Source organism: Vigna umbellata, chromosome 11 (genome assembly GCF_029865625.1).
Source record: "Vigna umbellata cultivar VRB3 chromosome 11, Vumbellata_1.0, whole genome shotgun sequence".
NCBI classification, from domain to species: domain Eukaryota; kingdom Viridiplantae; phylum Streptophyta; class Magnoliopsida; order Fabales; family Fabaceae; genus Vigna; species Vigna umbellata.
This window is the reverse complement of record NC_142175.1, coordinates 1768916-1793974: the sequence shown is the minus strand read 5'-3', so window position 1 is coordinate 1793974 and position 25059 is coordinate 1768916. Positions and strand designations below refer to the sequence as shown.

The 25059-nt window shown below is 31.8% G+C and overlaps 2 protein-coding genes across 2 annotated transcripts; both read left to right on the top strand.

The window, feature by feature from the left end:
- Nucleotides 1–5033: 5033 nt before the first annotated feature.
- Nucleotides 5034–7572, top strand: LOC124830851 (NADPH-dependent aldo-keto reductase, chloroplastic-like). Its single transcript, XM_047304698.2, has 7 exons — nt 5034–5228; nt 5406–5456; nt 5838–5914; nt 6023–6110; nt 6271–6540; nt 6782–7027; nt 7225–7572. Exons 1-7 carry the CDS (start codon nt 5121–5123, stop codon nt 7309–7311), a joined length of 927 nt encoding a protein of 308 aa, XP_047160654.1. The 5' UTR covers nt 5034–5120; the 3' UTR covers nt 7312–7572.
- A 4932-nt stretch (nt 7573–12504) lies between these two features.
- On the top strand, nt 12505–15011 carry LOC124830852 (L-type lectin-domain containing receptor kinase S.4-like). Its single transcript, XM_088101547.1, has one exon. The coding sequence runs from the start codon at nt 12702–12704 to the stop codon at nt 14742–14744; it is 2043 nt and encodes a 680-aa protein (XP_087957673.1). The 5' UTR covers nt 12505–12701; the 3' UTR covers nt 14745–15011.
- Nucleotides 15012–25059: the final 10048 nt, after the last annotated feature.

Genomic DNA, 25059 nt, shown 5'->3' with positions numbered 1-25059 from the left:
CACATCAAAGGCTTCATCTTTATATTTCATTAAGTAAACTTTGGTGTATCTAGAATAATCATATATAAAGGTCACAAAATAATTTTTACGTCCTCTAGACATGGTTTGTTTCAAATCAGCTAGATTAGTATGAATTAACCCTAACAGTTTAAATTGGCGTTCTACAGAAAAACATGTTTTCTTTGTTAATTTAGATTCTACACATATATCACATTTACTACTCTGTTTATCATGCATATTAATCAATCCTAGTCGTTGCAATTTCAAAACATACGAGGAGTTCACATGTCCTAATCTAACATGTCATATATCATACAAGTCAACAATATAAGCAGAAGAACTTGATTCATTAATATTTTCAGAAACATTTAGAATGAAGAATCCTTGATCATAATATATCTTCCCCATGAAAACATTACTTTTTGTCATAATGATCTTGTCAGACTCAAATGACACTTTAACCCTCATCTTTCCCAATAGTGCTACAGAGATTAAATAAACTCTGATTTATGGCACATGTAGCACATCACTCAAGGCCAAAGTCTTTCCAAATGTGAGTTTGAGAAGAAATTTTCCTTTTCCCAGAACAGGAGTGGTCCTGGAATCACCGAGGTAGACGTGTTCTTCTCCATCCCCTACACTAGTGTAAGAGGTAAAGGCACTTCTGTTTGCACAGATATTCTTGGTAGCGCTAGAGTCTACCACCCACTTGCTCACATTGGTCATCAGATTTACTTAAGAAACAACCGTAGCAATAATGTCATCTCCTTCGGCTATATTGACCCTAGGAGGATTGTCGTTTCTCGCTCTATGCCTGCACTGTGATGCATGATGGCCCGACTTCCCACATATGAAGCAATTTCCTTCTTAAAGATGAGTTTAGATTCATTGGGACGGGATTTAAGAAAATTATTTTTCTTTTTGTGATCAAGTTTGCATTCGTACATTTTGGGAGCAGGTTTTACTTCTACCATATTTGCTTTCGTAGATAAAGCTTTGGCCCTTGTAGTAGCAAACTTCTTCCTGTTGGTATCTTTAATTATTATGCGTGTAATGAGTTCTATTAGAGACATTTGTTTGTGCCTGTGTTTCAACTGTTGTTTGTAATCTGTCCAAGATGACAACAATTTCTCGATCAGAAGTTCTAAAACAAATTGATCCGGTAGTAAAATATTTTCTGCTTTGATATCTTCCAACAGCTTGTGGTACTCATTGATTTGAGTTTTTATGTCCTTGTCTTGAATCATCTCCCAACGGTAATAGTTTCCTATGACGAATGTTTGTCTGACGACATCTTTAGTAGTGTATTTGAGAATCAACGAGTCCCAAATATCTTTTGCTTCTTTGTAGGAACAGTACACATCAAAAAAATCATTAAAAAGTGCACTAAGGAGAGTGTGTCAGCATACCTTGTCCGCATAAGTCCACTCTTAAACTAGTTTTGAGTTTGAAGGAACGGTGAAGTCGGGCTTCGGAGATGAAAGAGCAACAACAACTCCATACATGTCTAAAAGGATGGACACACGTTCTTGCCAACGTTGGCAGTTCTGTCCAAAGAAAACCTCGATTTTTGACACGTCAGGAAGTGATTTTGCAAAGACCGTCTGGGTTCCAGAAGCAATGGTTTAGCTCTCCGAAGGCATGTTGTTGATGTCAACCATGAGTCCTTAAGATTGTTGTAAAAAGCTGTCAGAATCACGAACAAAATTTCCCGACGCTTGTAGTTTCACTATCCTTAAGGACTTATCCACAGTGTATTGCGCAAGCCTCCAAGGATACAACAGGAACTTCCCAAAATATTTCTGAAGATCTCAGAACTAGCAAGGATCTCTAAAAAGAGTATAGAATAACCCAGAATAATTTTTTGAAGATAAAAAGAGCTAAAGAATGAAACTAAGAAAAGAAGAGAATGAGAAAAATTGCTTTTGATGTGTCTTGGAATGGATGGGGAAAAACTCTCTATTTATAGAGCTAGGAAATAATATAAGAAAAAAAAAACAATAAAAGCAAAATAATTAACATTGAAGCACTTTAAAAATTTTGACCGTTGCTCAATAAATTTTGTTTTCGTTGCCAATTAAAATACTAACGTTGTAAATCAATGTTCTGAAATTCAATCTCACAATTAGTGTTTTTAAACAAAACATTAACTTTTGCAATATTATAATATTAATATATTATAACATTGATTAGTGATGATGACCGAAGGAAGCAAACGTGATAAGAAATATGAGCAAAATAATGATGCAGTTGGTGTAGAAAATGCTAGGAATGGATTTCTAACTCGGGAGAAAGGCTTTTTATTTGTGACCTTCAAGCAGGAAGAATGTTCTAGACTGAATCAATAGAAAATAATTCTTCATTTATTCAAAGGTTCTTAACACAAAGGAGAGCTAAGGTTTTATAGTTTCCCTTCTCCATGCAATTTCATAATTCAACTATGACAATTGGAAGTTAACATGAAAAGCACCGCAGCCACGTGGAGAAGTTCTTGAAGTTGCTGAACACATTTTTGGAAAGTTGATTCAGGAAGTGTTGTTTAGATTTGGTGCATTCATGTTGAGTGGGAGTTGAAGGAAATATAAACCTAAGATTGAAGATAAAGAGAAGAGAAAAAAATAACTTAGAGTGAAAGAAGAGATATGTGAGAGTTGTGTCTTTTTGGAGGTGAGAAAAAACACCTATTTATATGTGATCGAACTTAAAGCAACCTACAAATAGTGAAAACATAACTGTAACTTACGGGTGAAACTCTATGATATACACCAATAACACTATGCAATTGGAAGATACTTTGTGATACATCGTTAAATTCAATTTTTATAACACTTCTACTGCTCCATATATTTAACTCAATCCTTATACTTTATATAACATGAAAAAAATCCATTATAAGAAAATTTACTTACTAAAAGAGAAATAAAACTAAGTTTATATGGTATTCTCCTATGTAGAATCATCAAAGCTAATATTCTACTACACTTTTGCCATACTTATAGTATCTCTAAAGTGTTTGTTATAAAAGTTTTTGATCCTAACTCATTCTTATAACAATATTAAAAGCATATATGAAAGGCAATGTTAGAGGGAGGAAGATGATATCGAAGTGGGGACGAAGAAAATCTTCGTAATAAAGATGTATACTAAAAATTTACACTTCATATATTCTTAAATTAAATAAGGCTTAATAGCCTTTCTTGTCCCCAAATTTGCTTATTTTTCTCAAAAAGGTCCCTGGTTTAAAAAAAGTGTCAAGTTGATCCTACGTTGGTAAATATTCTGTCAACGTCGTCCCTTTCGTTAAATAGAATCAAACGGAGTTAGTGCATTGATGATTTGGCAAGAAACAATGTTCATGTGTCATTATTTAGATGTATGCCTAGTGATGTGTTATTTAATTGAAGGTTGAGGTTAATATTCATAAATTGGGTGTTTAAAATTGGGGAAAAACTCAGTTAGTTGTCTTTACCACCACCGCCCCAATATGATCCTTCACTGCTCCAAGAACCAGAACCATTGTTGAAATATTCAGCATCCCCCGACACTCCCAACGAGAACAACCTGTTCACCCTACGCTTCTTCTGAATCACATTCTCGGTCCCGTCAATCTTACATCTTTTCAAGTTCGGTGCTTCGGCTTTCATCGTCCGCTTAACTATCATGTCATTGCAATCATTCACATCAATGAATTCGTGCACCTCGAAACCCTAATTGCATTCAAATTGAAACGTCATCGCCAAGAATTGTGCAATCCAAACCCCAAACTCACGAGGCTTAGCCAAATTCACAATATATCCTGGCAATGACCCGAGTATTAAATCTTGAAATGCCTTACGAACCGCAAGGGAGTGAATTTATTTTATTAAACCCTGAATCGAATAATGAAACTCCTAGGGAATGAAAGAACGAAGGCCTGAGTAGGTTTTTTCTTAACCTATTGAGAACTCACGAGCAAACGGAAAGGCAAGGAAATTGAACAGAGATTGAAACCCTGGTTCCGATCGCCAGGAACGTGGAACGAGAAATCCCAGGAAAACGAGCGTGAAGATTTTCTCGAGAAAGGAGGAATTTGAATTGGCAGAGAGAAAACAAGAAAGAAGCAAGAATTAACAACTAACTAAGTTTTCCCCCCAATTTTAAACACCCAATTTCTGAATATCCACCTCAACCTCTAACTACATAACACAGGTCAGTAGGCATACATCTAAATAATAACACGTGAACATTGTTTCTCGCCAGATAATCAATGCATTAACTCCGTTCGATTCTATTTAACGGAAGGAACAATGTTGACACAATATTTACCAACTTAGGACCAACTTAACACTTTTTTTAAACCAAAGACCTTTTTGAGAAAAATAAACAAATTTGGGGACAAAAAAGACTATTAAGCCATTAAATAAAGAAACTAAAACATGTAGTTAAAATAAAGTTTTTATCTCTACAATATCATGATTTCGAAAAACACTCTTTAATTATTCAACAATTATATTTCTCACTTTTAAATTACCGTCTTCTTAAGTCTTGGAAAAATAATATACTCAATTTAATATTTAATTATAATTTCAGTTTCTAAATTTGGGAGTAATTTTTGTTATAATCTTCCTAATTCAAAAAAATAAATTATCTTAGCCCCTTATAATTGGAAAAAAAAATTATGAACACTTACTAAATACTAAATTTAAATTAAGATTTATAATTTAAGTTTTAAGACCAAAAATTTAAAAATGTTTTGATATTCCAAATTTAATGTTCAGTAACTAAAATTATATATGTTTTAATTTTGAGTGACTAAAAAGCAGCTTTTAAAATTATATCTCTATATAGATCATTTTTAGAGACTAAATACATCACTAAACTAAAAATTTATTTCCTAATAATCTAAGAGAAAAGTTAAATGAGTGGACCCTGGCGGCTCCTTTTGTTTAAATTCTTACGCATCAGCCAAAGCCACTTTGACACATGCACACACCCTGACGTCACACTCATAGATTTTGAGGTTATAAAATCCTCGCAACCAATAGTTTCCATCATGAACTTCATTCTCTTCAAAATTTTCTGTTCAAACTTGATTGAGCATCATTTCGAAGTTCCTTTCAAAGTTACCAAAGTAGAGAAAAATGTCCGATGCAGTTAGTTTATTTGAATTGAACACAGGAGCCAAGATACCTTCAATTGGGTTAGGCACATATGCGGTTATTCCTAGTACTGTAATCAGTGCCGTCGAGGTATATTAGAAGTGAATTATCCATTTTAACTATTTATAATATTTTATATACTTCATTTTAGACTGTTCTTTGGTTTAGATTGTGAATGGTGAACAATTCTTGTTTGTAGTATTTTATGCAGAAGATCTAACCCAAGAAGAGTTTTCTAACTATTGTATGTGGTGATGGTAAATTCAGGTGGGTTACAGGCATATCGACTGTGCTGAAGCCTATTCTAATCAAGCCGAGGTAATTTAATTTGAGGATAGTGAATTTTGATTATATGAACATATGATAATGAATCTAGAACTCCATTTTCCTCACTGGATCACTGTCAGAAGAAATTCTTAAATCTACTGATTTTAGGTTATAACTGGTTTGGACTCTTATCTCATTTTTGTTGAATCTTCCTACTAAATCCGCCTTCCATAGATCATCAAGTGCTTGTGATATGTCTCAGCAAATACTTACATGCTAGAATTTATAGTTGCAAAGAAGTTCGTTTTGCTTTAGTAAAGTTCGGTGTCTTATATAGTCAAACTATATAGAAAGTTCGTTTTGCTCTAGTAAAGTTCGTTTAGTATAGTCAAAATATGTTTTTGTTTGATTGTAGAAAGTTGGTTTCTGTAGATTGGTTCTGCTCTGAAGAAGCTTTTTGAAAGTGGTGTTGTGAAGCGTGAGGACTTGTGGATTACCTCGAAACTCTGGTTTTAGTGTCTTCTCATTCTTCGGAAAATTTCATAATGTTGGAAGGATATGTATATGTTTGTATTCAGTTTCTCAATACAGATTCTCTGCTTTTACACTATACACAGGAACACAGATCATGATCCAGAAGATGTACCAAAAGCACTTGAAAGAACTTTACAACAATTGCAACTTGACTACGTAGATCTCTATCTAGTATGTGCATTCTTTCCATTTCTGCTTTGTGAATTTCTATTGTAGATGTGAATATCAAACATTTTGAGTCCATTCACGGTTTCACAATTCAGTTTTTCTTTTGGTTATATGCAACAAATCTATAGGTTATAGCTGAAATTTGAAATGGTTCAATCTTTAGATACATTGGCCAGTGAAGATGAAAAAGGGGTCAGTAAAACCTGAAAATGTTGTACAACATGACATACCAAGCACATGGAGAGCAATGGAAGCTCTCTATGACTCAGGCAAGGCTAAAGCCATAGGAGTGAGCAATTTCTCTTCAAAAAAGCTTCAAGATTTGTTGGATATAGCAAGAGTGCCTCCTGCTGTTAACCAAGTGGAATGCCACCCACAATGGCAGCAGCCAAAGTTGCATGCATTCTGTGAATCCAAAGGAATTCACCTATCTGTATGTATATCACACATTTAAGTACCTTTATGCTTCATTCATACAGTTGGATTCAATTATTCATTACATATTCGTTGAGTGTTAACTATAGATGATGATGTATTTGCTGCATTTTGGATAAACTTTTCTCAGAAAACTGGTGACGATTTTGGTACTTCAGATGGTGTATATATATGTATGTCAAATACCTTTATTCTGATTGCTGATTATCTGTTACAAATACAATGAAATTCCTTTCAAGGGATTTTCTCCATTGGGGACACAAGAGTATCGTAGCAGTGATGAAGTGCTTAAGAATCCTGTTCTCAATAAAGTTGCTGAGAAACTGGGGAAAACACCAGCTCAAGTAGCCCTTCGGTGGGGCATTCAAACGGGTCATAGTGTGCTACCAAAGACCTCTAATGAGTCCAGGCTCAAGGAAAATTTTGATATCTTCAACTGGTCTATTCCAGAGGACCTGATGGCTAAGTTTTCCGAAATTAAACAGGCAAGTATTATTCTGTTTTGTTTCAAAATATTATAAAAAGTAGATTTTAAGTTTAACACAACAACATGATCAATTTTTAAGATAAAATTTTCATTTACTTATATGTTATAAATTCTTATTTTTTAATCTCCGGCAAAAATTTATTCTCATAATCTCCTCTTCAACTATTGATTAACACATGGAATTTACTCATGCAGGAAAGACTTATAACGGGTACTGGGTTATTTGTTCATGAAAGCAGTGAGGTCTATAAGACTGTTGAAGAACTCTGGGACGGTGAATAATGTGCTAGAAGATGTAAAACATGTGACAAGTCCTATGCTGAAGGAGTTTCTGTTTAATAAGTAAAATACTAAGGACACACTTTAGAGTCATATAATAACAGGTCCACGTTCAAGGACTTTGTATGTTATTGTTGTAATAATACCTTGACATTATCAGAGTGTATTGGATTCAGTTATTATGGTTCTTGGTGATGGTGCTGCACTGATGAACAAAAAATTATGAATGTTATGTTTCTGATGCTAAAACATACTTTTTGCTCATACCTGTTTTTGTTCTCTCTTTCTGCATTATCACTTCACAATTTGACCCTTTTAGTTCAATGTTGTTCTTTTAGTTTTTAAGGGAGTGCTCCTTTTCTGCCTTCATGTGTTCCATAAAGAGAGCGCTTGCAGTGACAATCTAATGCTCAACTTAATATGGTAATGTCAAAAATCTAATTGAGTCAAAATTTCACAGTGACGAGAAAGTTGAATATATTATAAAGAAAAACTCACAGAAAAATCAAAGATGTCTCGTGCAATTATCCGTATATAAATATTTTTCAGAGAAATCAATCACCGTGACATGAAGTGATTGAATATCAGTATTAGATAAAAGTAAATCTATTCGAGACATCGCAAAATCTATGTACTTAATATGTTAAAAATGGTATATTTTTATCTTAGATTTTCCCAAAAGTATTAAATTTGTTTGAAACTATTTGAATTTTAAATTGTTTGTACCACAAAATGGAACATATTTACTAATTGTTTTAATTATGGGCAAGGTTATATGCTCCAGGTTCCGTGTATTCTAACATTCATCTTCATTATCGTTCGTTCTTTAAATTGTATGGTCTAATTAGAAGGTTACATGCAAAAGGTACTCTGATGTCAAAGCAAAGATTCAACTAGTTCAATAGTTAATGCATAATAAATGTGATCACCTACCTCTTTATCTGAAACTTGTATTTATAGATTTTAGAATGAACTTTGGATTACTGATGGCCTAATCATGGTCCAATAGGTGTTAATCGTGTTTTGCCATAAACTAATCTCCATCAGGGTTAATAGCTGTTTAAGGGTGACCATTCAATATGTATGCTACAGCAGCTCAGTCTCTTGGTTAGTTGTTGTGATGTTCCTAATTGGACCGTTAGGTCCAAGGTTCACCAAACAGCCATACAATACACAGGTCCCCCAAACTGATATACAAAGGGATTTGTTGTGAAAAATGTTGGGTGCTTCTTGGGAGTTTTAACTGTCTTTGCGACTGATCAATCGAACAGTTGTAACCACTGGCCATGATTTGAGAAGATGTAACAGTTGAGGGAAAGTTACAACTGTTGGGAAGGGGACACATGCACATTGGTATTCGTGCATCCCAGGAAATGAAAGGTCGCAAGATGTGGATCATTAGATCCTTCTTGATTCAATGATTAAGGGTAGTTTGTTGGCGTACCCATTTTTTATTATAAATAGAAGTGGGGTTGAACGTCATTTCACCATTGCTCTCAACCTTATGTGAAGAACCGAACGTCTAAATCTCTATCTAAGATAATAATGTCTATCATTCTCTTGTCTTCGTCTAAAGAATCGGAGGGGAGGAGAGGTCGAGGGTATGCCGATGATGCATCGTCGTCGTTAGTATCGTCAGATGGCTCTTCCATTTTTTGATCAACCAAGTGAGACATTGAGTCGAGAGACGAGGCGACAGAAATAACTATGATTGACGTGAATGTTATGTTATGAAAAGATCGTCTAAAGAGGATAGATTATCTAACATTTCAGAGTTTTGAAGTTTAACAAACAACATTCAACAAAATATCATTTAGAGACGTATAGTGTCTGGACGATGTTCAAATTAGAATATTCTTGCTAAACACTTATAAAACAAATCATACATGGAAAGTATAAAAGAATAAACAACATTTGTCAAAAGCAGGTATAGTAAAAGAAGCCCTAAGCGCTACATTTTGTCAATAGTCATTACTTGAAAACTCTCAGACTTGCACGAAACGCTTATCATACGAAACATGCCTCAACATTATATTAATGTATAGATCATTAAATACATGTATGTATTGTACCTTGTCTACACTACTTTTTCCCTCTTTATTTATGCAGATATTGACAACACCAAGATATACTCAAAAGCATTACACAAGGATCAAAAGTACTTTGTAAGAGAGGAAGACATTCTTGGAATATTTCCTGATGCTTTATGTCCTTCCATAGTCGTACAAGCTTTAACTACGAAATAAATGTTGTTATTCTCAAGACGTGAAAAGACACGCCTTCGTACGAGAAGCCACCTAATCTCAACAAAGTCAACTATCTCTAAGTAACAGTTATCTTTCGAAGTAAACTTGTGTTATTTCTTTATTGCTTAAAACTATTTTCTAAACGCTTACCTTAAAACACAAATGTCTAATAGCTATTGCATATCGTCTAACCTCTGCAATAATTACTAAGCGTTAATTTGCGAAAAGATTTAGAAACACTATTAAACCCCCTCCCCCCCCCCCCCCCCCCTTCCTTTTCTAATGTTTGTTTATGATTTCAATTGGTATAAGAGCTAACCTCAGGAGTTAGTTTTTTATGGGACTTGAGGAAACACTCCTAATAGAGAATGAATGATACTTAGTAAATCACCTTCCCTTGTTCAAGAAGGAAAAGTTTGACTACTAGAAGCAACAAATGATTGCTTCCTTGGAGTCTTGCCACATAGACATGTGGGACATAGTGGAAAATTGAAACTTAATAACCCTTAATGACTGGTGGCGAATTACCCAAAAGCAAATGAATGAATGAACAAAATCACAGGTATATTCTAAAATATCCTAATTCTAAAAAATTAGAAAATAAAAATAACTTCACGACACAGAAAAATAGGGAAAGTTTGGGAGTTATCAGTCATGTATGACTATGACTGTCAATCTTAAAGTGTCTTTCATGTTATACTTCCTGCTTGTAGAAGAAAGTTCTTGCTTGAATACTTTAGGGAAAAAAATTCAGCTTATAGATGCAGTTTGCCTTTTACTTAGATGCTTCATTATTGTCCTTGTAGAGTTAGAGCTTAAACTTAATAGCCTGTCAGTGTTACTTCATTGACTTTATATAATTAGGGGAACAAAGAATAATGCTTTTAATGTTAATACCTCCCAAGGTGGATCATGGGTGTCATATGCTTCCATGCTTGCTAAGTAAGGTTAAATCTAGGCTCTCTAAGGGACTTATAAAATATATCAGCTAACTGGACTAGTTGACAAAACCAATAACAATGTTTATTGTTCTTGACTTGCCCCATATCAAGAGTAGACATTATTGAATGCATTATGCATTCTCATTGTGAAGACTTCATGAAATCTTGGTGATTTTGTTTTCATTTATCACTAGGGATATTATCCCTAAAATCAAAATTATCAAGGTTCGCAGATAATCGATTATCACTTGGGATAATTGATTATCACTAGTAATTGGGAGTTGTCTTTTAAATTTCTAACCTTGCTCGAACCTTGGGCTATAATAGTGTGTTTCAAAGTTCTTTAAGTGTTAGTTAAACTATTACAAAGCAAGAGTATAGTTTGGAAAACTCTAGGTGTTTAAGAAAGCTTGTAGTTTAGGTGCTTGAAGAAGGAAAAGTTGTTACTTAGTGTGTCTAAGTTTTTGGTGCTCTTCTATTAGCATAATCAAGTTGTTCATTCTTTTGTGTGTCAAAAAAAGGTGTTGGTCATCTCTTATCTTTTAAGAGAGGTGTTTTATAATCTCATCTTTATCTTTTTAGCGAGATTAACAATTGGACGAAGAATATTTTGATTTGAACCAGTATAAAAATTACTTATGTAATTTTTCTTTTTTCTTACTTTACTTATTTGCTTTTAATCAATGTAAGTTTTCAATTTTATCAAAAAAAATTTCAAAGCAAAAATCTATTTAAAGGGAAACGATTTTTAACTTGTACTAATTCATCTCCTCTTAGTTTTGTCCTACGTTTAAACTTTTCACTATGATTTTTCTATCGAGATGATACAAAGTAGGTTTCTGTAGTTTGTAGTAGTTATTATAAGAATTTTATAAAAAATTAAATTATCCATGTTTTATATATTTTTTATTTTTAAAATTATTCACTTTTGGAAACAATTATATTAATTATAATATATATATATATATATTTTGTTTTTGAGAGACAGTTTATTTTATTTTATCAATCTTTAAATGTTTTATTTTATTAGTTTTAATCGGTTTTAAACTGCTAAAAATGGAAGCTTACAAATGATATTTAAAATATTTCTATATAAGAGTGTTTTCTCATGTGACAAATGAAATTTTATAGTGTACTAAAATATAACCTTTTATTGAAAATAATGTTTTATATTAATTTTCATGAAATAAAAGTTTAATATTTTATAATTTAGTTTAAAAACTAAACAAAATTTTTCATAATAGTTTAAAAATGAAAAATATCATCGTTATAATAATTTGATATTTGAAAAGTCGAATTTACAACTTTATTTAACTTGATGACCGAAATCTTATCAAAATTCGGTTTTTGGATGATCAAATTTCAGGGATTTTTTTTTGTTATATGGGAGAAGAAAAATGAAAAAAAAATCTAAATCCCCTCCCCATAATTTGGCCACCTGCAAACATAATTTCAATAGAATCTTTTTTTTTTTAAAAAAAAAAGAACGAATAAATGCCACACTTTACTAACTTGAAATTTTTTTTATAAATAATAGAGATCCAAAAAAAAAAAATATTACTCAAATGAACTTTAAGAGAATTTATTTTACCAAATAAGAAGGATCATTCTTCAAGATGGGAAAAACGAAATTCAAACTCTATTTAGTTGGACTGGTAGTAAATGAAATATTCGATTTCTAGAAAACTGAATTTCAGAAAAAAAAATTTATAAAAGGAAGAAAAATGAAAAATATAAAAATAATCTAAATCCTCTTCCAAAAGTTCGGTTACCCAAAAATTGAATTTCTATACTTTTTGCTTCCAGTGGAGTGGGGAGTCCAATTCCCACCTTGAAAAATAATCAATGCAATTTGAAGAAACTAAACGCAAACAGATTCAGTGTGAATTTTATTTTATTTTTGAAAACATATTATTCGTGAAAAGAAAAATTCTACTAACTTGCTTCTATAAAAAGTATAAATTAGTTGTTTTCATCTCATAAGTACAAGCAAAGCTGAGTGTATTGGCACTATTCCCTTTGAAAACTCATTCTCAAGTTCTTCCCTTCACCAACTCCTTCATAAATGAGCAAAATGTCTCTTTTTTAATTGTGCCACCTTTTTTTCCCACGGCACATTCTATTCCATTATATTCATAGCAATTACTATTTTAAACCCTGAAGGCTCAAGCTGTTGTAATCATTCAAAGTCCTTGATTCTCGTTTCATGGCCAACCTCAAAATGCTCCTCGTACTCTTGTCTTTGTTGCTGTTCCTTCTGATCCCAGTTTCTTCTCAGCCTAACCAGATCTTCTATGCTGGATTCAAGGGTTTGGATAGCAGCAACATGACCCTTAATGGTGTAGCAGAAATTGAGCCAAGTGGGGTACTGAAACTCACAAATGATTCAAGTAAAGTAATGGGTCATGCTTTTTATCCAACTGCTCTTCGGTTCAAGAACTCAAGTGATGGTAAAGCTTTCTCCTTTTCTTCCTCTTTTGCTTTGGCTATTGTTCCTGAGTTTCCAAAGCTTGGAGGGCATGGCCTTGCTTTTACAATTGCAACTTCCAAGGATCTGAAGGCTCTTCCAAGCCAGTATCTTGGTCTTCTTAACTCAAGTAGCATAGGGAACTTCTCCAACCACCTTTTTGCTGTCGAGTTTGACACAGCCCAAGATTTTGAGTTTATGGACATCAATGATAACCATGTTGGAATTGACATCAATAGCTTGGTATCCAATGCTTCTGCTCCTGCTGGATTCTACACTGGGGATCATGATTCAGACAAACAGAATCTCACTCTCAAAAGTGGGCAACCTATTCTGGTTTGGGTTGATTATGATTCTGCTCAAAGTGTTGTTAATGTCACAATTTCTGCATCTTCTACCAAACCCAGAAGATCACTCTTGTCTTTTCCTGTGGATCTTTCGCCAATCCTTAGGGATTCCATGTATGTAGGGTTCTCTGCATCCACAGGGTTGCTTGCTAGCTCCCATTACATTTTGGGTTGGAGCTTCAAAATCAATGGACCAGCAACACCCCTTGATCTCTCTTCCCTCCCACAGCTTCCAGGGCCAAAGAGGAAACACACGTCTCTGATAATTGGGGTTTCAGTGTCTGGAGCTGTTCTTGCATTGTTTGCTGTCTTACTCGGCTTCTACATGTACAGAAGGTACAAGAATGCCGATGTTATAGAAGCTTGGGAGCTTGAGATTGGACCACACAGGTACTCCTACCAAGAGCTCAAGAAAGCAACAAAAGGTTTCAAGGACAAAGAGCTGCTTGGACAAGGTGGATTTGGGAGTGTCTACAAGGGAACATTGCCAAATTCCAACACCCAAGTTGCTGTCAAGAGAATCTCACATGACTCAAAACAAGGCCTGAGGGAATTTGTGTCAGAAATAGCCAGCATAGGCAGGCTTCGCCACCGGAATCTGGTTCAGCTTCTGGGGTGGTGTCGCCGGCGCGGTGACCTCCTCCTTGTGTATGATTTCATGGCTAACGGGAGCTTAGACAAGTACCTGTTTGATGAACCAGAAATAATCCTGAGTTGGGAGCAAAGGTTTAAGGTGGTCAAGGATGTTGCTTCTGCCCTTTTGTATCTGCATGAGGGCTATGAGCAGGTGGTGATACACAGAGATGTGAAGGCTAGCAATGTGCTGCTAGATGGAGAACTCAATGGAAGACTAGGAGATTTTGGATTAGCAAGGTTGTATGAACATGGTGCTAACCCAAGTACCACAAGGGTAGTGGGGACATTAGGGTATTTGGCACCTGAGGTGCCTAGGACAGGGAAGGCCACACCTAGCTCAGATGTTTTTGCATTTGGTGCACTTTTACTTGAGGTGGCATGTGGGCTGAGGCCACTTGACCCAAAGGCAATGCCAGAAGATTTGGTTTTGGTTGATTGTGTGTGGAACAGGTACAAGCAAGGGAGAATACTTGATGTGGTGGACCCTAGACTGAATGGTGCTTTTAATGAAAGAGAGGTACTGATGGTGTTGAAATTGGGGCTTCTATGTTCAAATGGTTCTCCCACTGCTAGGCCTAGCATGAGACAGGTGGTGAGGTTCTTGGAGGGAGAAGTTGGTGTGCCAGATGAATTGAGAAGGCAAGGAGAGACAGATTCTCAGGAGGGTTTTGATCAGTTCTTGCACTTACTTCACTCTTCTTCTTTTCATCAGATGAGCAGAAGCACTTATGGTGGTAGTTCTCCTTCTTTTACTGATACATCACTCTTTACTCCCACTGCTAAAGGAGAAACAATGTGATCATCTACATAGTACTTGGAGATGTACTTGAGATATTTGTTTATTTTATCATCCCTTCATGTCTCACAATTGTAGAGAGAAAGTTGTTGCTTTTGTTATGATGAATGAGATCCCACATAGAAAAGTTTGTGCTGTAATCCTTCACCAATGCCATCCTTTTTATGCTTCTATGTTTTGTTGTTGTGCATAACAATTGATGAAACAATCACCTTTTTCAGATACATTAGTTAGTTAGTTTATAATTAAGGTTATTAGTTTGTTAGTTAATTCTGGACATATTGGTTGGTTTATTAGCATATAAATTCTTAGTCTGATATGTAAGGGTAAATGGGAAATTAAAATGGAGAAATTTTAAGAAAATTTACAAGTTTAAGATTAATTTAATTTTATTAAATTCTTTAATAATGGAGAATTAATATATATATATATATATATATATATATATATATATATATATAATTTAATAAATAGCAATGATGTATTAATTTGGTGCATTTATTCATACACAGCCATATGGTAATTGAATTGCGATAAGAGTTTTTTTCTGTTTTTTTAGAGTTAATAGAAAGATTTGTAAACATTTAAAACATGTAGCATATAAGACGTATAAACATGTAAAATATAAAACAAAATAAGAGTTTTGACATGTTTTGTTTTTACGATATTAAGAAATCATTTTTAATAAAAAAAAATAATTATGTTAAATTAATATAAATGAAGTCTGTTAATAATTAAGCTAATTAAACATGTGTTTTATATTTAAAAATAGTCATCATCTTTATTAAAAAGAAAATAAAAATAAAAATATCATTGATCTTGAATTAAAGGATTTTAAATTTGTAATATAAAGAATAAAAGATAAAAGACTCCCTTTAAGGTTGACTTTATTAATTCTCTTGTTAAACAACAACAAATTATCCTTATCACTATAGTCATTCAAATAAAACTAAAATTTTTATGTTCTTCTTTTATTAAAGGAAAATGATACTTGAACAACCATTTTTGACAACATTTAGACACGCGCACACGTGTCTAAATTTGAGTGGTCCAGTTGGAAAAATTAAATGAAAATGGACCACTCAAATTTAGACACGTGTGCGCGTGTCTAAATGTTGTCAAAAATGGTTGTTCAAGTGTCATTTTCCTTTATTAAAATGATGAAATATACCAATATTTGGTGTATATAATTACTTATTTAACTAACAAACTTTTTTATTTCAACTAATTATGTCAACAATTTAATCTTTTAAAAGTTTGCAAAATTTTATTTAGTGACTAATTACATAAAATAAAAACACAAACTAAGTTATTCAACTTTATAATCTAATGTTAAATTAGTATTTAAGAATAAATTGTTAAAACAAGATTGTCTAAAAAGATTAGACTACATGACAATTTGTGTTTTAAAGTTTAACATACAACACTTAAATGAAATATTATTTAGTGAGTGAAACATCTCAAAAGAGATATTTATAAAACATTGTTGGTAAACGCAAGCAAATTAAAAATGATGTGTTAGAAGTTATAAAAGTTAAAAATTATGTTTGAAAAAGAGCGCATCTAAGACAAGCAATGTTAAACGTTAAATATATTAAACTTAAAAGCACACACTTATGTCAAACACTCAATTCTACGTATCATGCCTAAATGCTTTCTTAAAGTAAGAACATTAAATGCATGAGTGTACTACATATTTGGCTGCTTTTCTTTTTCTCTCTTTATCTGTGTAGATAATGACAATATGAAACTTTATTTAAAAGTTCTGCATAAGGATCATAAAGACGTTAAAAGATAAGAAGACATTCTAGGAATGTTTCCTAGAAGCTTTATGTAAAGTACATAGGAAATCACTAGAGGGGGGTTGAATTGTATTTTCAAGATATTTTCACAAAAAATCAACGTATAATGGTTTGTAATAGTAGTGTTAAAATAGAATGACTCAATTTCTCACACCAAGAGGGGGTGAATTGATGAAGTATAAAAACAAAAGCTTTTAAAATCTTTTTCACAAAATGTGATGTCTTTACACTTTTCTTGAATTGCAAGGTAAATTATTAGCAACGCAGCAGAAACTTAATCAAATATGCAAAGAACTTAATCGAATGAATAAAAGAGAGTAGGGATCAGAAAATTCAAACGTTGTGTTTTTATACTGGTTCGGCCAAGCCTACATTCAGTGTCCTTCCAACACCACAGGAAGCAAATGCACTATAAAGATCAAGGTTTTTACAACAAGGTTTTTATAGAGACCTCACGTCAAAAATATAAAACACCTCTATAACCCTCTAATCTAATATAGGCAGTAAACAACAAGATCAGCAGCAAGAACACCCTATTCTTCTGTCTAACAGGCACCCTTAAAGTCAAGAACACCACTGTTCTTCTTCCAGTAATCACAACAGAGAAACCAAGCCAATCTTCAAAAGATTGCAAGTCCTGATCACGCAGTAAACACCCAAAATGTGCAGATTGATCAGACATTGGAAAACACAGCAAGTCTTGCTCCTCAACAAATCTCAGAATCCTTGATCACCACGAAAAATCTTGATTATTGGGGTTTTTCCCTTCTCTGTAAGATCCCATAGCTTTTTGTAAAGAATATGAAAGTGTTAGAATCACAAAAGTTCTTACAGAATTCAAATCAGCGTCAATTTATAGTTAATAACACATATTAGACGCATTTTAATTGACTTTGCAACTAATGTAATCAAATACACCATTCAGCTATAACAGTTTAGCAGCAATCCCAGCAATTAATTGAATGTACAATTAATGCAATCGACTATCATTTAATGCTTGGTCAACACAATTAAAAATATGACTGTTATGTTAGTTGTGATAAGCATTTAACAATTTTTCAAAACATCAACCAACTTAGTCGAATACAAATTAGAAGCAATCGATTAAGAAACAATACTTAGCATAGTTTTGAAAACTTTTCTTCTTGAAAAATCTCACAGCACACTTGAAAAGATTTTGTGCAAACACATGAGTTTTAATCGATTCACCCCATAATGTAATCGACTTAAAACTGTTGTTTTGCCACATATTTAAAGTTCAACTAAAGTGCATGTGATTTTCCTTTTCCAAAAACGTATGTCATGCATGCACATATAAAATCACATATTTAACACAGTGATATGCAATGAACAACACAATCATGTTCTCATGTATGCTCATACAGATTTAACATAGTAAAGAACAACATATAATATGTAATCACAGAATATGTAGCACAGAATATACATGTGTTATTAATTATGTGTTGTCATCATAAAAAACATAGATATTTATGAGATTGGGTGTAACAACAATTGTGATCTCCCTATCAACAATCTCAACAAGTATTATGCAAGCGTAAACTATGTTTAGACATTGTGCATGTAAGATTAGAAAATATAAACTCTTTCAGATGATGACATAAAAGACTTAACAATAGTTTAAAAAGAAGAAAGCATTAAGGCATAGTATTTATATTGATTCATTCAAACTTGAGCTACATCCAGTTTTCTCTTAAGAACTCTTAAGAGGTTCCATTAATCTTTTCAAGATTACAATGAGTTTAACCCACTCCTAATTAAGTACTCTTAAACCACTCTTGGTCCCAAGTATAACTCACTCCTAGTTGAGTATTCTAACCACTTCTGGAACCGAGTATAACGCACTCCTGGTTGATTATTCTAGCCATTCCTGGCACCACCCACTCCTAGTGGAGTATTCTAGCCACTCTTGACACAAAGTATAACCCACTTTTGGTTGAGTATTCTAGCCACTCATGGCACCGAGTATAACTCCCTCCTGGTTGAGTATTCTAGTCACTCCTAGCATTGAGTATATAACTCACTCCTGATTGAGTATTCACTAGTACAAAAATCGCGTACAACGTTGAATATTTTGGGCTTTTAACGGCGAAATCGCGAACGACGTCATATCAGGAGACGTTAAATTGACGTCAAATTTAAAAAATTTGACGTTAAATTAAAATCGAATTTTCTCAATATACGACGTTAACATTAATGTTGAATTTTGTCAATATTCGACGTTAATCATTTTTTTTATTAATTGTGATCCTTTTTTACAACTCTACGAAACCTGAAAAGCAGAAAAACAACAAATTTAAGTTTTTTGTTTTTTATAAAGCATGAACTATGAACGTGTAGTGTAGTATCAACAACAAACAATAATAACCAACAACAAACAAGTTCAATCAAACAACAACAAACAAGTTTAACCAAACAACAACAACAAACAAGTTCAACAAAAAACAACAACAAACAAGTTCAACACATAAGTTCTTCAAAACGAAAACGAAAACTAACCTTCAAAAGGTGGGTTCATCGAAATATAGTTTCATCACTAGTGGAGAGAAAGCATAATGCGCCTATGAAGGACAAGAGCACGAAAATAATCGGTTAAAACAAATAAAAATCATACATAAAGTAGTTAATTAACATGCATTTGTATCAAATGAAAGAAATATTATATGTGATGTTCGTCAAACTTCGTTCGAGAAAAGTTTGAGAAGAGAAGAGGGTAACACGCGCTAAGACAAAGTGATGGAATTTTCAATCTCCCGCTCAAATTTTTATTGAATTCACTAACCTTTTGACGTCGAATTTAAAGGGCATTCGACGTTTTATATCATTTTACATCGAATTACAATTCTAAACTACGTTTAATAATTGCATTTATTTACAAAAAGGTCACCGTTCATTTTTAACGTTGGCTATTCAGTGATTGGACGTTGAACGCGTGACGTTATACGCTGTTTTTGTACTAGTGATTCTAGCCACTCCTGGCACTGAATATAACTCACTCCTGGTTGAGTATTCTAGCCACATGGAACCAAGTATAACCCACTCTTGGCACCCCTAGACAACATGTCTAGTTCGTGTTTTGCCTCTCTAGGATCTATCCCTAGACAACTATCTAGACCGAGTTTACCCACTCATGGTTTAGAAGTGCTTGTTTACAAAATGGAAATAACTCTTTAAAAGTGGATGTTTAGACAATAAAAAGTATTCCTAACTTCTTGTAGTTGCTCTCTCTTTTTCTCTTAATTTGGAGTCATCAGATGCTATGAGCTTAGAGCAAAACACTTGATTTGTTGTGGCTCTCTTGTCTTCTCTCTTCTCTTCTTTGAGTATTTTCATTGAACGTTATGTGTTAAGATTTGAACTTCAGAGCATATTTTCAACAAGGTTTTCTTTTCTTTTCTTTTCTTCTCTCATATTTCTTTTTGAAAAAGCTATCTCTTCATGTCTTATCTTGTTTGAGCTTGCTTCCATCACATTTATTGGATTAAAGAGTATCAAATGATATAAGCCTAGAGATGAGGTAGAGTTGATGATTGATGATCTTTCTTGACCATACTCATTCTCTCTCTTTTTATTCTCTTCTTTCCTTTTTCTATTTTCCATTGTTTCTATATTTCTGCTTCAATCATCCTTCTGCTTCAATCATCCTTCTGCTTCAATCATCCTTCTGCAGTTTTCTCAAGAGCAACAACTTCTTCTCTTCAATTGATTTTCTTTATATATAGGCCATTTTGAAAGATGATTGTTGGATGCTGAGTTGATTTTTAGGAGAACAAGCAGCCTTTAAGTGAGAGGTCAGACTTTAGTCTTTTCATTAGAGGTACAATGCATTATCAAAGTTTTCATTGATAAGTAGCTTGTATGGCTCTATCATAGTAGAAGTCTTAAAGAGATTTGCTCCAAAATGATCTTTGCTCCTCTTAACGTCTTTATCCAACGTGTGCAAATGTTCTGATTAATCCATTGAGTATTCTTGTTCTACACAGATAACAAAGACAAGGTATACACGCAAGATAACACTTTAGAGTACATGTATTAAATGTTTTAATCATTTATAGTCGTTAACTTGTATTGCTTGATCAAAACATCTGGTCATACGTCTTGTTAGTAATTAATGCATTATTTAAGTATATCTTTCAAGAGCGGTTGGACGATGCGTAGCTCCTTTGATAGTAGACGTCATAAGATATTAAACTTTTTTGAAAAGTTGCTTTAGATGTATATTTTAGCACGTTTTTCATTAGACAATGTTCTTTATAAGATACTTTCACTTACAACACTATTGTAAGATGTTTAAGCTTTAGTGTTGTTACGATTCTCAATAAAAGATATTTCAACTTGAGAGCTTGATAGCATATCCTACTATCTTGCACATATTTCTAGATTAGTTGTGACATATTCTTTTTTTTCGTCTCTACATGAGAATGAGTCCTTAAGTATGTTCTCTATAAAGCTTTCATGTAAGTTTCCCTTAATGATCAGATGCTTCTTGTAAACAATTAACTAGACGAATAGACTTCAGAGGATTGTTGTGTATGTTCTTTCTTTGGAAAGACTATGTATTAGCATTTGGACGATTTGCGTAGCTTCTTGTATAAAGCCCTAGGTTTTCATTTGACTGAAGTAAGTGCTTAGACATTATAGTTCAAGTAAGCACTTTTCTTTCCGAAAGAATATTCCGTTCAGTACTTATTGTTAAATTTCAAAACTTGGGTTGTTAAACAATCTAATCTTCTCTAGACAATATTGACTAAACATTATGCTCTATCCAAAGTCGTACACAGTATCACTACTAAAGCAATGTTGCTTTCGTCAAAACGTAAAATAGTACATATCTTTATACCTAAGGTCACATACTCTCAAGGAGGTCAACTCTCTAAGTAACGAATATTTCTTGAAGATGACTATATAAAGAGGACTCGTTAAAGAGAAGAAAAAGAACAATTCTTTGAATCCTTACATTATTACTCTTCTTTTAAGCTCGCATCGTCTAAGTCTTTCATTAAAAAAGAAAAAGAACAATTATTTGAATATTTACATAGTTAATCTTCTTTTAAGCTTACATTGTCTAAGCCTTTCATTAAAAAAGAAAAATAACAATTCTTTGATTATGTTTTTATATTCAGGAGTAAATCAAAATACTAGTTTTTTTAGTTTAAGTAAGCTAAACGGTCTAGTGTTATAACCAAAAGTAGTTGATAATACTTGATGAATCATAAATGGTTGATAATACTTGTAAACATTGAATACTAGTTGTAATATTTATTAAAGATTAATGAAATCTCTTAAGGTTTTAAAAGAAAACAGTTGCTATAAATCAGTATAAAAATCTTTGTCCTATTACCTTATTGTTTTTAAGTGTTTTCTTAAATGTTATTTAAACCTAAAAACTTCTAACAACTTTTGCACACTGTTTAATTCCTACAATAATCATTAAACCCTATTTTATGAAAAAGGTTTTAAAAATTATATTCAACTCCTTTTAGAGTTTTTTTCTTTTTTTCATAAACTTCAACATTGAATGTAGAAATTAATATAAATTTTTCTTTTTTTTTCTAAAAGTTTTTAGAAAAATGTTTCTCTAAATAAACCTTCAATCCTTAATTATATTGACAGATTGGTGTTACAAAACTTTAATACCATGACAATATTATTTCTTTTTTAGAAATACGTAGAACATAACTATTTGGACAAATGTAAATATTAAGAAAAACAATTCGTTTTTCTAGAGAATAAATTCCTTAGGTGAAGAAAAATGACATTTATTCATTTTCTCTGCAGTCAAAGTCCAGCAATTTGTAAAAGCACAAAACAGGACTCATACACAAACATACTTACAATTGAAAAGAATTACTTATAAATTAAAAAAAGTAAGTAACTTTTTAAATTATGAAAAAAGAATATTTTTATTTATAAATAATTGCTTTTAAGACTCAAAAACTTCAAAACTGGTAGATACCAATTATAGAAGACTTCAACTAAAGACCATTGATTTCCATCAAACCGTTTTCAAGTCAAATAAACGAAGACTTTTTTTAAGTCTAAATTGTCGGAAAATATTCAACTTATCTTCCACTTTCAAAGGAAACAAGACTTGACAATAGAGATATTTTGGCTCATTTTTTTCTTTTATTTCTTTATTTCTTTCCCCTTTGATCAGGTCAAGATTGCTATATTTTTATATTTTCCAAATTAAATCTCAAACTTTTTTTTAAAAAAATATTAATTTACTTTTTATTTAAGAGATATTTTTAATTCATAAACAGATTATAATTTAGTGTTTTTTTTAAATAAATTTTAATTTATTCCATAAATATGTAAAAAAAATGTGGCAATTGTATTCTCTTATTAAGATTATTTTTTTATTAGTAAGTTTTAAGGTAGGTCCCAAAACAAATACAATTATAATCCTTTACTAAAAACACATTTAAATTTTAAATTAGTTTTTCAAGGGTTAAATATGTTTTTAGTCCCTAAACTATTGGTCGTTTCTGGTTTTCGTCCCTCTTCCAAACTAAGGTACAATTTAGTCCTCATTCTTTAGAAAAACGTTCGTTTTAGTCCTCAAAATTTTGTTTTTAGTCCTCGTTTTAGTCCTCAAAACGTTCGTTTTTTCGACTAAAACGTTCGTTTTTTCGACTAAAACGAACGTTTTTTAAAGATTGAGGACCAAATTGTACCTTAGTTTGGAAGAGGGACGAAAACCAGAAACGGTCAATAGTTTAGGGACTAAAAACATATTTAACCCGTTTTTCAACTCGTATTAATTCAGTTACAATTTTATAAGATTAGAAATTTGGAAATGTACTTAAGTAACACTTTCTTCTAGTAAGTTTTTGTTTGTTTGAAATAAATAAACTTTTTTTAAAAAATTTATTTTAACAATTTATTATTATCCTTCCAAGATATTATTTTGTGAACTTTTCTCTTATTGATATCATTAACTTTATGTTTACAGTGTTTGATTTTGTAATTGTTATAATTAAGTTTTCTTATTAACTTCTCAAAATTTCTTACTTTTTAATTTACATTAAAATTAAGGTTATCTTATAAAAACAATATTTTATTTATTTATCTCTTCAAATTATTTATACCATTAATAAAAGGAATTTACCTTTCCATATTTTTTTCTAATTATATCTCTAAATAATTACCTTTTAAAATTTAAATAAATATTTTTTAATTTTACCTTTTTAATAATTAAATTTCTAAATTTAAATAATTATTCATAGAAAAACATTATTTTACGTAATAAAAATATAAAAATTATTCTGTAATGTAATAATAATTTTCATTTTAATAATTAAAATTTATTTTATAATTCAATTTTTTTTTATTATAGTAAAAAATAAGTTGACACACATGAACCTGTTTCCACTAGTTTAGAGAAAAAGTATAATCCAAAAATCTGTACACATTATTTGCAGGCTTTTTCTTCCAGCTTTCCATTGTTTTCTTCTTACAACCCCAACATTTATTGCAGTTGCCATTTTAACCCTACAAAATATATATTAAATAAATAAAGTATTATTATATCTATGATATAGGGTATATAAAATCTGGGATACACACTCTCAAATCTAGTTTAGGACTTCATCACATTATGAAATGTGTTTAACAAAGACGAAAATTCATATAACTAGATTTCGAATCTAATAAAATAAATTGACATTTAATCAAATTTGGAAATCTAAGAAAGAAAAAACCTAATATTTAATCAGATTTCAAAATTTAATAAAAAAAATTATTTAATACATAATCAAATTTTGTAATTTAATAAAAAAATTGAAACTTGACCAAATTTTGAAATTTAGTATAAAAGAAATTCACACATAACTATATTTTGAAATTTGGTAAAAAAAATTGACACTTAACTAAATTTCAATACAGAAAAGAAGAAAGAGTTTGGTTCGAAAAGAAAATTTGTTTTAGAAGTTTATTTCAGAATCTCAGAAAACCCTTATAAAAAGTATTATACATATTTTGAAAATCTAGATTAAGAATATATTTGATGTATGAAAGAGTTGTTCTAAAGATTATGTTCCAGAAATTCAGAAAAAAATTATTTTGAAAAACTTTAGGAAGTGCAAATGTCGAAGTCACTAATAAAAAATATGAAAATGTTTCTCTTAAAAATATTATGGAGTTGCAATTAGAAAGCACATGTTGGAGCAGCAAAAAGCCAAAATTGCATCGATGATAAAAAGTCAAAGTTGAAAGTTCAGTTTTTCCTAATTTTTCTTTTATGATTGCACCATTGATAGCACACAACAAAGTTGTCAACACCTTTTAATTTGATTGGTTGAAGAATTAGTAATGGCACACTTTATTGAGGAACACTTTACATAAATTATTGTTGTAATTTATGTTTCTTTCAAAGAATATAGAAATCAATAAAATAACTATTCTTCCAATTTCGATTTAATGTTTCAATGTTTAAAATGTGCAATTGTTGTATTGTTTTGTGCTATACTCTCATTAAATTAACTTTGAAAAAC

Bases quoted from the DNA above. Each gene is read 5' to 3' on its own strand.
- LOC124830851 (XM_047304698.2), top strand. From the start codon at position 5,121: ATGTCCGATGCAGTTAGTTTATTTGAATTGAACACAGGAGCCAAGATA. The intron at 6,111-6,270 runs GTATGTGCATTC...TTCAATCTTTAG, and splicing joins ACTACGTAGATCTCTATCTA to ATACATTGGCCAGTGAAGAT. The intron at 6,541-6,781 runs GTATGTATATCA...ATTCCTTTCAAG, and splicing joins CCAAAGGAATTCACCTATCT to GGATTTTCTCCATTGGGGAC.
- LOC124830852 (XM_088101547.1), top strand. From the start codon at position 12,702: ATGGCCAACCTCAAAATGCTCCTCGTACTCTTGTCTTTGTTGCTGTTC.